The 13,158-nt window shown below is 33.9% G+C and overlaps 1 protein-coding gene across 1 annotated transcript; it reads right to left on the bottom strand.

Annotated features, from left to right (window-relative positions):
• Positions 1 to 919: 919 nt before the first annotated feature.
• On the bottom strand, positions 920 to 12,019 carry LOC111915923 (protein transport protein SEC31 homolog B). The gene is made up of 22 exons (XM_023911568.3): positions 11,527 to 12,019; positions 11,184 to 11,238; positions 10,968 to 11,090; positions 10,298 to 10,394; positions 10,180 to 10,216; positions 9,988 to 10,093; positions 9,842 to 9,899; positions 9,104 to 9,201; positions 8,909 to 9,028; positions 8,768 to 8,810; positions 7,863 to 7,972; positions 6,917 to 7,044; positions 5,715 to 6,282; positions 4,383 to 4,475; positions 4,122 to 4,307; positions 3,810 to 4,023; positions 3,609 to 3,724; positions 3,424 to 3,522; positions 3,209 to 3,337; positions 2,469 to 2,751; positions 1,363 to 1,601; positions 920 to 1,262 (listed from the first exon to the last, which is right to left on the bottom strand). The coding sequence occupies exons 1-22, from the start codon at positions 11,853 to 11,855 to the stop codon at positions 1,173 to 1,175; spliced, it is 3,321 nt and encodes a 1,106-aa protein (XP_023767336.1). The 5' UTR covers positions 11,856 to 12,019; the 3' UTR covers positions 920 to 1,172.
• Positions 12,020 to 13,158: the final 1,139 nt, after the last annotated feature.

Below are 13,158 nucleotides of genomic sequence, written 5' to 3' on the forward strand. Positions count from 1 at the left end.
GGCCATCTTGTCCATAGGGGAGATCTCCACCGATGTCTTTAACATCGGGTGATAAGTTCAATCGAGACGCAACTTTACTCGTTTATTGAACTCAATCTCTTCTACGCCTAAGGCAGTCATTGTGATCCCTGATGACGACATGCAACAGTCGGAGGGGGATCAAGGGGCCCATTTTAATTGTTTTTTTAATTAACCAACTTTTTTTTCCTTTTTAATCCATCCTCACCCTACTTAATTGATCATTTTTGTCAAATCAGTTGTATTATTTTTTTTCCTAGTTCACTCTCATCCATTTTAATTGATTAGTATTATTAAATTTTGTTTATATATATATATATATATATATATATATATATATATATATATATATATATATATATATATATATTGAGGGCCCATTTTAATTTTCGTTTTTTTCTAGTTGATTCTCATCCATCTTAATCGATTAGAACACCTTAGTAGTATTAACAATATTTTTTATATACATATAAAAAATTATATTAAGGGCCTATTTTTATTTTTCGCACAAGGCCTTCGAAATCAGAGAATCGGCCCTGACGAACTTAACGGAATAAATAAAACTCGAAATTTTATTTATCGGATTTTACTTTTGTTGATTAGAAAATAATGAGTTGTTACATTTTATGACATAACATTGGGGTTTGACCCTATTTTTATTTTTCGCACAAACTTTTCTCACACCTCTTATAACCTTCCTCGGGATCATTGGACATGAATGCACGTTTATTTATGCGTGGAAAAAAGCTGTAAACTGTCTTATTGAGTCTGATCCAATCAAATTCATGTCAAACTCAATGAAGGCCATTCTATGTATACATAATGCCCTACATAACAAATGGGACCTACAAGATATGAGGAAATCATCATAAAAAAACATGATATGCTAACAGTATAAGAATTAATACAAGTACAACCCAAGCGTATTTTATAAAAACTATGCTCTCAATTTTCAACAAAATTAAGTCCTTTAGCTACTCAAGAAAATGAAATCTATTTTAATACACAAACAAAAACCATACCTATGGCAAAACCCTGTAATCTAACTTCTTTAAATTCAAAACCATCCGAATTAATTTATAGAAAGTTAACAAAAAAAAAAAAAAAAAAAAAACACCACACATCCACACCCTGAAAAGAACTGTGCCTTATGCTTATCCCATACTTTGTCTAATCCTGATCATTCGTTTCAGTGTTGCTAACCAGAAGCTACACTCGTCCCATTCACTGGTGGTAAGATCCACCTAACAAAAAAACAAAAAAAACAACACGATCAGAATTCAGAAGGGCATTCATGTCTTTTTACATTTTTGAGTGTGAGATAATAATATAATATTATAATACCTGGATTTTGAGGGCTGTAGTGAAGTCGCCATGATTTAATGCTTGACATAACTGAACAAGTTTTTCAGCAGCATTTTTGGAAATATCAGAATTGTTTAATTTCACAAACAAAGCACCGAGTTTCTTTGAGTTGTCATCAATCTCTCGTTTCTTAGCTGGAACTGCTCGTGAACCTCCTAAAGCCTCTGATGTCTCGTTGAACAGTCTGGTCAATGTCCCAATAACCGGCTTCTGTTGGGCTGCAACACAGAACGTCAAAACTTTTCTTTTAGACAAAATTGCAAAAACGGTCCCTGTGGTTTCTCATTTTATGTGACTAAGGTCCAAACCTTTGGAAAGTTGCAAATTTGGTCCTTTTCAACAAGCTCTGTTGTGGTTTTGGTCCATCTCTGGTTAATTTTAACTTTTTGAAAATGACAATTTTACCCTCAGGGACCATTTTCACAGAAATGGTCCTTGTAGTTTCTCATTTTATGTGGCTAAGGTCCAAACCTTTGAAAAGTTGCAAATTTGGTCCTTTTCAACAAGTTATGTTGTGGTTTTAGTCCCTCTCTCGTTAACTTTAACTGTTTGGCTGTTAATTTTTTTTGAAAATGGCAATTTTACCAAATTACAAGGACCGTTTCTGCAAAAATGGTCCCTGAGGGTAAATTTTGAAGTTGCAAATTTGGTCCTTTTCAACAAGTTCTGCTGTGGTTTTAGTCCCTCTATCGTTTAACTTCAACAGTTTGGCTGTTAATTTTTTTGAAAATGACAATTTTACCCTCAGGGACCATTTTCGCAGAAATGGACCTTGTAGTTTGGTAAAATTGTAATTTTCAAAAAAATTAACAGCCAAACTGTTAAAGTTAACGAGAGAGGGACTAAAACCACAACAGAACTTGTTGAAAAATATCAAATTTGAAGCTTGTCAAAGGTTTGGACCTTAGCCACATAAAATGAGAAACCACGGGGACCATTTTTGCAATTTTGTCTTTCTATTAATTTTTACTTTCAAAAATAATTCTTATAATAGCATCCATAATAGGAAAGTGAAAAACATTTAAGATATCTCCACAATTATTTAAATGAACATAATATTATTAGAATTATGAAAAGCTCAATACCAGGAACATTTGACACGTCAGCAGTCTGTACTGTTGGAGGAGGTGTGGCAGGAGGTGGTGCAGCAGACTCGGGGCCACTGTTGGGTTGCATTTGACCGGATCCTGTTCTTTGCATTCCTGTATTGTTATTAATTGGCATGAATCCTTTTACAGGAGGTGTGGGTCCCACATCATGGAGTACCTTTGGCCCGGTGGTGGGGACCATTGGAGATGGGACCGGGTGAAAGGAACCGGGCCCCGGTGGGCCTGCTTGATAATTGGAATTTGCATTCAACTGAGATTGCTGTTAAACATGGTGTTAGAATTAGAAATTAGAATCATACTTATTTTTTATAGAGTAAATTACACGAATGGTCCCTATGGTTTGGGGTAATTTGCACGCTTGGTCCCTAACTTATTTTTTTAACTCGGAAGGTCCCTACTGTTTGTTTTTGTTGCGTGTTTGGTCCCTGTCTTACCTAAAAAACTATTATTTAAATAGGGAAAAATGGTGGGGTGGGTAAGGTAAGTTGAGGGGGGTGGGGTTGGGGGTGTGTTTTATTAAATAAATTAAAAAATCAAGGACAAAATAATCTTTTTAGGTAAGACAGGGACCAAACGTGTAACAAAAACAAACAATAAAGACCTTCCAAGTTAAAAAAAAATAAGTTAGGGACCAAACACGTAAATTACCCTAAACCATAGGGACCATTCGTGTAATTTATTCTTTTTCATATCAAGGAATGGAAAGAAATACTTACAGGATATAACTGAGAACCCAATGTGGGAGCTTGCTGATATTGGTCAGCATTTCTCATCATTGGAGGTGTCATGGGAACAAAGGGTCTTGCAGCCGGTTGATTTGCAGGTGGAGCTTGATTGAATCCCAACTAAAAAAAACATATAGTGAGGGTATTTTGGTCATTCAATAAAAGAACCGGAAGAATGTAGGAATTAGGATCAATGATTTTCATACCTGTGGAGTGGGAGCTGCAGGAGATGGAACAAACATGTTACGTTGTGGCTGTTCATATTGGTTGCTGTAAGAAGGCCCAGTTGGTTGTTGATAGTTTTCCTGAATAAAAAAAATATTTAAAAAGATGATAATATTAATGATACAGCTCATCAATCATGAATAGATAATATAAAAAGCATAAATACCTGATAATAACTTTGAACAGGCTCCACAACAGGATTTGTTTGTTGGTTAGCAGAGTATACACCTCCTGTATGTGTTTGAGAATATGCATAATCTGTAGATGCGTTTCCATTTATCTCTAAACAAACAATAACAAACAACAAATTCATTCAGAATCTAGGGTTTAGGGTTTAAAATGGTGGGAAGAAGAATGAAATGAATACCTGGTTGAGAGGAGAAGGCAATCCGATCACGTAAGATTACAAGTTCAGGAGACAAATCTTCAGTTCCCATTAGTTTCAAATACTCCATAGCTGTTGATAAAAGTCCTTGACTTGCTAAAATCTCAGCATACTTCTCAACAAGTTTACATAAAGGAGCACTGAATCTCTTTTGTCCAGTTGCTAAAGCAAGGACTACAGTTTTCTCCATTAAATCCTTCAAATACATACAACTTATATAATTACCAATTCACCAAAAGGAAAAGATTTTATGTATATATTAGATTAAAAAAGGTAAAGGTAAAGGACTTTTACCTGAAGAAGATCAACATAGGACTTTCCTTCATGCTCAGTTGAAACCTTCTTTGACCAGATTTCTACAGTTTTATCGATATTTCCAGAGCATATGTAGCAAAGAGTTGCTGCTAAAGTGTTTCCAGCATTTAGGAGTCTAGAAGCAAGAGTATCACAGAGTGAAGTCCATTCATCTCCTTGTGCAAACTGTGATTAGAGGGGGGTAAAAAAGTAATTAATATCATTGATTTTTCAGAATTGTAAGTTATTTTATTAGCTTACAGTGCAGAGGAGAGCAAGAGTTTCTTTCCAAGATCTGAGGGGCCTGATATTTACTAGACTAACAAGGTCATTATTTACCATTGCAGCAACAACCTGTCAAGTAGAAAATGATAAAATTAATAAACTAATGCACTTAAAAGTAGAAACTAAAAAAGCTGTGATTTAATAAACAACAAAGAAGAAAAAAAAAATTGTACTTTCATTGATTTGTTAACTATAACATTCAACTTTCATTTTTTTCTATTAAAGCTCTAGTTTTAAGAATCAACCCAATACAAAGAAAGTTTCATTGTTTCATTGCTATAATTGGGTAGACTTTACAAAGAACAATTTTTTTAATAAATAATAAAATAAAATAAAATAAACTGAAAGTACAATGCTACAATTGGCTATAATTTTCAAAGTGTGTCTTCATAAGAAAAAAAAAAATCGAAAGTACAAACATTAATAGAAACAGAAGTTGTAAAAAACTGGTAGATGGTGACTTTGTAGGATTTTAGAAAATCAGCCAAAAGATTGGTTTGGATCAAATGCGTCTACTTGGTCAAAAAGTCAAAACTAATACAAATGTCCTCATTTTATCAGGTTTTATACAGAAAAGTCCCATTATTTTGGGAAAGTTTTTGAAAAAGTCCTAAATCTTTTTTTAATAGAAAAGTCCAGATTATTTAACATTTTGCCCAAATGAACGGAAAACCGCTTTTTTAAGAGTAAATTACACGAATGGTCCCTATGGTTTGGTAATTTGCACGCTTGGTCCCAAACTTATTTTTTTTAAAACTCTGAAGATCCCTACTGTTTGTTTTTGTTACGCGCTTGGTCCCTGTCTCACCTAAAAAGACTATTTATCTAAAGAGGGAAAAATGGTGGGGTAGGTAAGGTAAGGTGAGGGGGGTGGGTGGGGTTGGGGGTATGTTTATTTAAATAGATTAAAAAATCAAGGGCCAAATAGTCTTTTTAGGTAAGACAGGGACCAAGCACGTAAGAAAAACAAACAGTAGGGACCTTCCGAGTTAAAAAAATAAGTTAGGGACCAAACGCGCAAATTACCCTAAACCATAGGGACCATTCATGTAATTTACTCCTTTTTTAATATAATAGAAAACGACAGATAATGTGATTTTCCCAAAATAATGGGACTTTTCTATTTTCTACATAAAACCCTATTTTATCTATATTCTAATTCTTATTACTTTTGCAACCTTTAAAATAAATGAAAGCAGAATGCTATAACACACAAAAACATTAAACTATGTTGATATTTCTTGCATTTAGCCCTTAAATCAAAGGTAAACAACATATAAAGTATAAAGAAAGAGAAGAAAAACATGCCTTTAAGTATGGAGAAGTATTCTTTTTAAGGTACTGATCACGTGTGGTCTCCCACAGGGAAGCACCACCAACTTGAGCAATAACTAAAGCATCTGCCATCTTATTTGCAGCTATACACTGTTCAACAGCTCCCTTGTAATCCCCAACAACCAATGCCCGTTGAACACCATCATCAAACAAAGCATCTTGTGAATCACTTTCTCTTGTTGGCTCTTCTTCTTCTTCAACAACTGGACCAGATTCTTCAGTGACAAAAGTGTTATGAGAAGTTGATGAAGGGGTCTCAGCTCTAGGAGTTGGGAAATTGTTGAAGAAATCTTCCCCGTTGTCAGAGGGGTCATTTGGTAATTTCAGTGTCAGGTTGGATTCTGTTACTTCTCCTTCTTTAGGTTCATCAATGTGGGAAGTTGTTATATCCTCAGACTCAGAGGGGTTGTTTTGTAATTCATTGTTTTGTGTTTCTGAAGGTAGAGTGAAACCAAGATGGTTTAATAGTTTTGTACGTGCAGTTCCATCTTCTTCAAACATAACCTTCAAGAATCCCCATGTTTCTTTGTCATCTTCAGATCTGTTTTTGACAATTCAACAAAATGTTTTTGTAAATAAATATAATTGATTTTTTTATTTCAATATATATTATGAGGGTATTTTCGCGTTTGATGTTTCATTAAAAGATCAAAATACCCTCATAATATATATTGAAATAGAAAAAAAAATTAAAAAGATAAACTGATTTTATTATTTCAATATATATTACGAGGGTATTTTCGTGTTTGATGTTCCATTAAAAGACCAAAATACCCTCATTAATATATTAACAGACCAGAATTGGAATTTGATATTCCATTCCATGACATGTTTGGTTGCCTTGGATTCCTTCAATTTTCGTGTTTGATGGATTTCACCATCAGAATTCAATGCCATTAAAAGACCAAAATACCCTCATAATATATATTGAGATAAATAAACCAAAACACTCTGATTTTTTTTATTTCAAAATATAAGGGTATTTTGGTCTTTTAATGGCATTGAACTCTGATGGTGAAATCCATCAAACACGAAAACTGAAGGAATCCAAGGCAACCAAACATGTCATGGAATGGAATATCAAATTCCAATTCTGGTGGATTCCGTGAACCAAAAAGATAGCCTCAAATTTATTTGGAATGAGAAAAGTCCATAAAATTATTAAGAACACATACTCAGATTCTTGAGATTTTTTGTCACAAAGTTGCCTCAATAAAGGCCTCTCTCCACTACTCATTGCAGCTTCGAATTCAGATGAGGTGCTAACTAAACTATGTTCAGTAACCAACTCATGCACATCAACCTGAAAACAGTATTGAAAAACATGTTAAGCTAAAAAATAACAGGCAAATTTCAAAAAAAATAGGAATGCAGTTTGCCTTTTTTTACCAATACGAGTATCTACATCAGTTTTTACCGATATGGTTAAAATCAAGGGAAATTAAGTAATCTAACCACTTTTTAATGTGTATTTGAAAAAATAACCCTTTTTTTTGCAAAAATAACCACTTTGTCCGGAATGGGGTTATTCCGGACCAAGAAAAAACATTCTTTTTTACTAATTCCGGAATGGCATTCCGGATTCCGGGCTAAAATTTCGGATTTCGGATTTCAGAAAGAAAAAAAAGAAAACTTCGATATTTCAAGAACAAGTATGAAATTGGAAGAACAACTCCGGAACTTCGAAAAAAAAATAAATCGTTTTTTAATTAAATTTAACAAAAAGGTTTAAAAAAAACATAATAATGTGAACTACATACGTTATTAGTGCATGAAATTAGACATCTTATTGAGAAACAATGACATTGAAATTTTCAAAATGTAGCATTTGGAATCCCAAAATAAAATAAAAAAATTTCTTTGAAAATTTAAAAAAAAAATCCGGAATATGAACAGTACTCCGGAATTAGGCATTCTAGAGAAAGTGGTGATTTTTCAAAAACTGAAAAAATATGGTTATTTTCTTTGAAAACCTCTTTTATAATGGTTAGTTTACTCAATTTCCCTAAAATCAATATACATTGGCTATATTGGTGAAGAGGCAGAGTATGTTGCTATTTTCCCACAATTTGCCCTGATGATAAATAAAAGAGAAAGGCAATGGAAAACCATTAGAAGTACCTCTGAAGCTCCAGATGAAGAACCAGTTGTGTGAAAAGAAACAAGTTTGCCACCAAAACCAAAAGACACTCCAGCTTTGCGTTGGTACCATTTTGGAGCCTTTAAAGGTGCTGCACAGAAATTATAAATATATAAAAACCGGCATTTAATAAGATAATATGACATATGTAAGGGCAAAAAAAGAACACCAAAACTCAGAAGTGAAAAAATATACAAGCCAAAGATAAGGCAATATAAGGTCACGTCTTTGGTTACTGGATTCTTATGAAATTGGAATTCGAGATTCCATTCCATGGTGTGTTTTAAAAGCCAAAGATAAGGGGAAATAAAGGCGTCTTTGGTTGGTGGATTCCAATGAAATTGGAATTCGAGATTCCATTCCATGGTTTTTGGTTGCCAAATTTACAAAATTCAAATCTGTTAGAATCTTTCGAAATATTTGTTTGGCTGGGTGGAAGGAGTTTAGATTCATTCGTTTTTATTAAAAGACCAAAATACCCTCACTGTATATATTGAAAATAATAAAAATATTATAATTTAATTATGTATACTGAACATATATAAAAACACTAATTATAAACATAAGAAAATTTAAATATCCTCCTAACTTTTCTTCCTAATTATCCTCCAACTCATATTATGACATGTGGATATCATTAATTCTCTCTTACTCCCATCTCTTTATTCTGACACTTGTCTTCATCTAATGAATAGGAGGATAAGTAGGAAGAAATTGTAGGAGGATATTGATTTCTAAAAAATGTAATGATATGATTCAATTTTTGTTATTGAACCCCATTCCATTCCATAAATAGAAAAGATGCATCTATTTATTTCAATAGCAAAAAGGGTATTTTGGTCTTTTAATAGAAACGAATGAAATCGAGCATGAAGAAGTATGTTACCTGAGCCATAATGACCCTCACCAACACCATATCGAGCACAAGCCTACATGAATCAAAGAACAGATATAAGCTTCCATAAATCTCAAAATAAAAACAAATTATGTAACATAACAACATTGAATAGGAGCAATCTAAGCTAACCTCAATGTTATAAATACCAATTTTCCCATCAAAAGAAGATGCTGATATGACCCCTGGTAACTTTGGATACCAGTGCACATCAAAATTCCAATTGGTTCCAGCTGGAAGTTCAGACACAATCTGAAAAGTTGAAATACCATTTTATAATGTTTAGTAAATATTGTCATAAAAATAACTAAAAAAAGATCTACATACCTCAGCAGAATTAGTGTTCCAACAAATAGTACGATTATCTTTGGCACATGTAAGCAGATATGAACTATCATGGGGACACCATTCCATTGCAACAACACCTGTTATATCATTTTGTTGTGAATCAGAGATTAAAAGAGTATGAGAAAATTATATAGAATATTCAAAGCATAGGCTTCTATTATATATGGAATTTTCTTTTTGAAACTCAAAAGGACTTGTTGACTTATGGTTGTAGGAAAAGGAGTTTTTAAAAAAAGTGTTTGGATTAGCTTTTGTGGTGGGAAAAGTCAATAAGTTATTTTTTAAAAGGTCTTTGTTTTAACTTAACATCTTTTAAGGGGTGTTTTACCTTTTACAACCCAAAAAGCTATAAGGAGTTTTGATAAAGCTAGAAATCCCAACTTATTGAAATCTCCTTTTTAAAGAGTTGATGAAAAGTTATTTTAACAGTCCTTTTCACATTGCCAAACACTTTTTTTGACTTATTGACTTTTCAATAAGCCAATAGTCAATAAGTTATTTTTAAATGAAATCCCAAACACCCTCTAAGGCCTTTTTTTAAGTGATGTCTTGGATAAATGATGTTTGAGAAAATGAAGGTACACTTGAGCAAGTTGAAGGAAAACATAAATGAAAGCAATTTGTAAAAAGTTAAGACTTAATTGGGGAAGAATCGTTTCCCTGACTTTGTTTTTTAAGTTGTTAATTCTGCATTAAGTAAGAAAGAAAGCAGTATACCTTTAGTATGACCTACTAACTCTCGCAATGGTGACATTGTGTTCCTCATATCCCATAACTGAAAGCCAAAAACAAATGTAAATTGCAAGAATTAAGAACTTAAAGCATGGATATGCATAAACGAAGGCATAATTCATAATCATTACCCTTAGTGAAGGTGAATTATCATCCTCTGAAGCAACAATAAGTTGAGTGGCAAAATCAGGATGCCATTGCAAAACTGAACATCTTCTTCTAACCGAATCTGAGAAGCTGAAAAGTAAAAAATTCATATTAAATTGGCTGGTGGATGTAATTATTTGCAAATTCATTATCTGAATCTGAATGCATAAAATTACCTTATAATTGGCTTTTGCTTCCTGAGGTCCCAAACCACTACAACCACCAAAAAAAGATTTAAAAAGATGTATTAATATTTGGATAGCTAAAACATATTCAGGTAATTCACATCCATACCAGTTGTTCCATAAAAAGAAGTTGATGCCAAGATAGGCTGGACCTTCTTATTCCATGACAAATATGCTATTTCTCCATGTGTTGAAGATTCACTGCCCTGCAGACACAGGTTAATTAGAATTTAGATGTCAAAAATCAAATGGCTTTTTACAAGTTTGCCCTCAAATATTTCTGACTTGTGCAAAATGAACAACTTAAAAGAGAACCCAATGAACTTAATGGTTTCTTCGAGAACAGCAGAATTTGAAGTATGGTTTCTTTATGACTTAATGAACTTAATGGGAATAAAATTTTAATCTGGCAAACAATATATGAATGTAGGGGAAAAGAATGAGGGCCTAGATCTTTTATGATAAACGGGATGAGAAGCAAAAATTGAGGCCCATAAAAAACTAAAGAGAGGTAAATAGTACTAAACTCAGTTTGCTAAGTTGAAAGGCATATAACTAAATACCACCTATACTTGTAATCATATTTCTACTATTAGTCTATAAGCAAAAGCCCATGGATGGAATGCAGGGGATAAAACAAATTAAGAGAAAAATCCTGGATTTTTCTCTACTTTTTATATACAAGATTGCAGCTCACATATAATAATATTAATAAGAAATTGCCATGTGAAATTTAGATCAAAATTTAGATAATGAAAAGGTAGTAAAGCCGTTGTTACCTTAAGGGGGGGGAAATGCGTAGGCTCTGTTGGTTTAGCAAAATCCCATATACAAATTTCACCTTCTTCAGCGCCAGATGCAAGATGGTTTGGTGAAAGGGAACTAAACTCCAGACCACGAACCTGAAAAAACAGATATGATGCACAACCTTTCAATAACGGTTTATTTTAAGTGTCAGTGAATGTTACATCCAAAGAACAAAAAATAAAACTCACAGGCCCTTTGTGTCTTGATAGTTGTTGAACAAGAGCATTTTCCCTTTCCTCCGGACTAGAATCAATAAAAATAAATAACAATGAGGTTTTCATGAAGATAAGAACATAGTATGGCAAATAATATAATAGTTTTGTAGAATTGGGGGAGTGTGTTAGCCTGTAGGAGCTGAGCTACAAGTAATCGCATCATTCAACATTCTCAATGACATAATAGAAGTTCATACAAACAATTCCCTCGGATTCGGAAGAAAAGAAGCAGAATCTAATGTAAGACTCAACCAAGTTCAGTAAACGACTGCAATCTGACCAGCTACAACGAAGTGCATCGTTAATAGTAGCGTACCTCATGAGTAAGCGAGGGTTCCAGACACCGATGTTGCCATCTACAAGTCCACCGGCAATGAGACCGAGTGAGAATTCTTCTGATCCCGACGACGGTGATTTCCCCCAAGACAGCCGATTAAACGGTTCTGAACTAGGTACAGCACCTGATACCGGAAGGTCACGATCATCAGATCGGAAATCAAGGTTAAGGATTTCAAGATTTGCAGACGAACTGAACGACATGTCTACGGCTCCAGCCATAGTTCCGGCGGCAAGGAAGGGCGCATCGGGGGCAAACGCCACCAATGCCGATCTATCCACTTCCTTTACACACGCCGATGTGCCCATTTTGATTCGACTGCTGATTAATCGAAAGAGTAGTTCGAGATCTAAAGGGGGGATTTGAGTTTCTAGGGTTAGGCTGTGATCTAAAGGGGATTTTGTATCCAGAGACCCGAATCTGTGGTGCTTGCCGTCTCTCCTGTTTCTTCTGTTTTCTTGGCGTGCGTTTATAACAGTAGCACTACTAACCTTATGTAAATGACGGTTTACCCGTCATTAGCACCAATCACATTTTGCCACGTCTTAACTAAATTTAAACAAAATACTACCTGAACACGACTAAATTCTACTAAACGCATTAGTTAACCATCCTACTATTTTTTTATTTATTTTAAGCAGCAAATAATATAAATAAATAAAAACAAAGAGGGCAAAAGGCAAAAGTAGCAAAGGCAAAGTATGAACAAAAGGGAAGATAACAAAACTTAGACAAGCATTAAGAAATATAAAAACTCATATAGCCTTGTATTTGTGTCACACCCCAAAATCGGAACGGCGGAAACGTTCTGGGGTGGATGACGTCATGTCAAGTATCACAACACATTTATTATAGTAATCAAAATACAACAAAACATTGCATTAATAGTAATAATTTTACATGGTTTACATTACAGGATATCAAAGTAATACAAGCAAATATAATAAATACAGCATGGTACTAAGCCATCTTCATCAACAGCTTCGGGGATGTACCTGTCTAATGCTGACCTGAGAATACAAGTTATTTGAAAAGCGAGTATCAGCATTTTTACAAATGCTGGTGAGTTCATAAGTATTTAGTGACATTTTATTCGAATAACTTTATAATGTAGTATTTTAAGAATTTACAGTGTATTAGAGTTCTTTCCAGAAAATCCTATATTTTCTTTAATAAAAGCAGTCTTATACCAAGACTGGACGGAGTTAGTGTGGTAAAAGCAGTTTTCCTTTAATCGCTATCATTATCAAAATACTGAATTTGATTATTAAAGAAAGCAAGAAGAATTAGGGAAATACCATATGCCTCAGCAGTGAGGACTGCTGACTAAGGCAAAGGAATCCTAGACTCCAGGAGAGTATCGAATGAACGACACGCCTGGCTCAGTCTACCAAAAGGAGACACAGACCCCAGAAGGTACCAAATGAAAGGTACAGTTGGTAAGGTCTAAAACAGTGAATACAGACCATAGATAGTATCAAATGAAAGATACATCTTGCAAGGTCAAAAACAGAGAAATATAGACCGCAGACAGTATCAAATGAAAGATACAACTTGCAAGGTCAAAAACAGTGTGACTCTGAGAATGAGTTACCAGCATACAGTGTAAAT

The sequence above is a fragment of the Lactuca sativa genome, chromosome 1 (genome assembly GCF_002870075.4).
Source record: "Lactuca sativa cultivar Salinas chromosome 1, Lsat_Salinas_v11, whole genome shotgun sequence".
NCBI classification, from domain to species: Eukaryota; Viridiplantae; Streptophyta; class Magnoliopsida; order Asterales; family Asteraceae; genus Lactuca; species Lactuca sativa.

Bases quoted from the DNA above. Each gene is read 5' to 3' on its own strand.
- LOC111915923 (XM_023911568.3), bottom strand. From the start codon at position 11,855: ATGGGCACATCGGCGTGTGTAAAGGAAGTGGATAGATCGGCATTGGTG. The intron at 9,900-9,987 runs GTAATGATTATG...TTTGGCTTTCAG, and splicing joins ATAATTCACCTTCACTAAGG to TTATGGGATATGAGGAACAC. The intron at 7,973-8,767 runs GTAACATACTTC...ATTTCTGTGCAG, and splicing joins TGAGGGTCATTATGGCTCAG to CACCTTTAAAGGCTCCAAAA.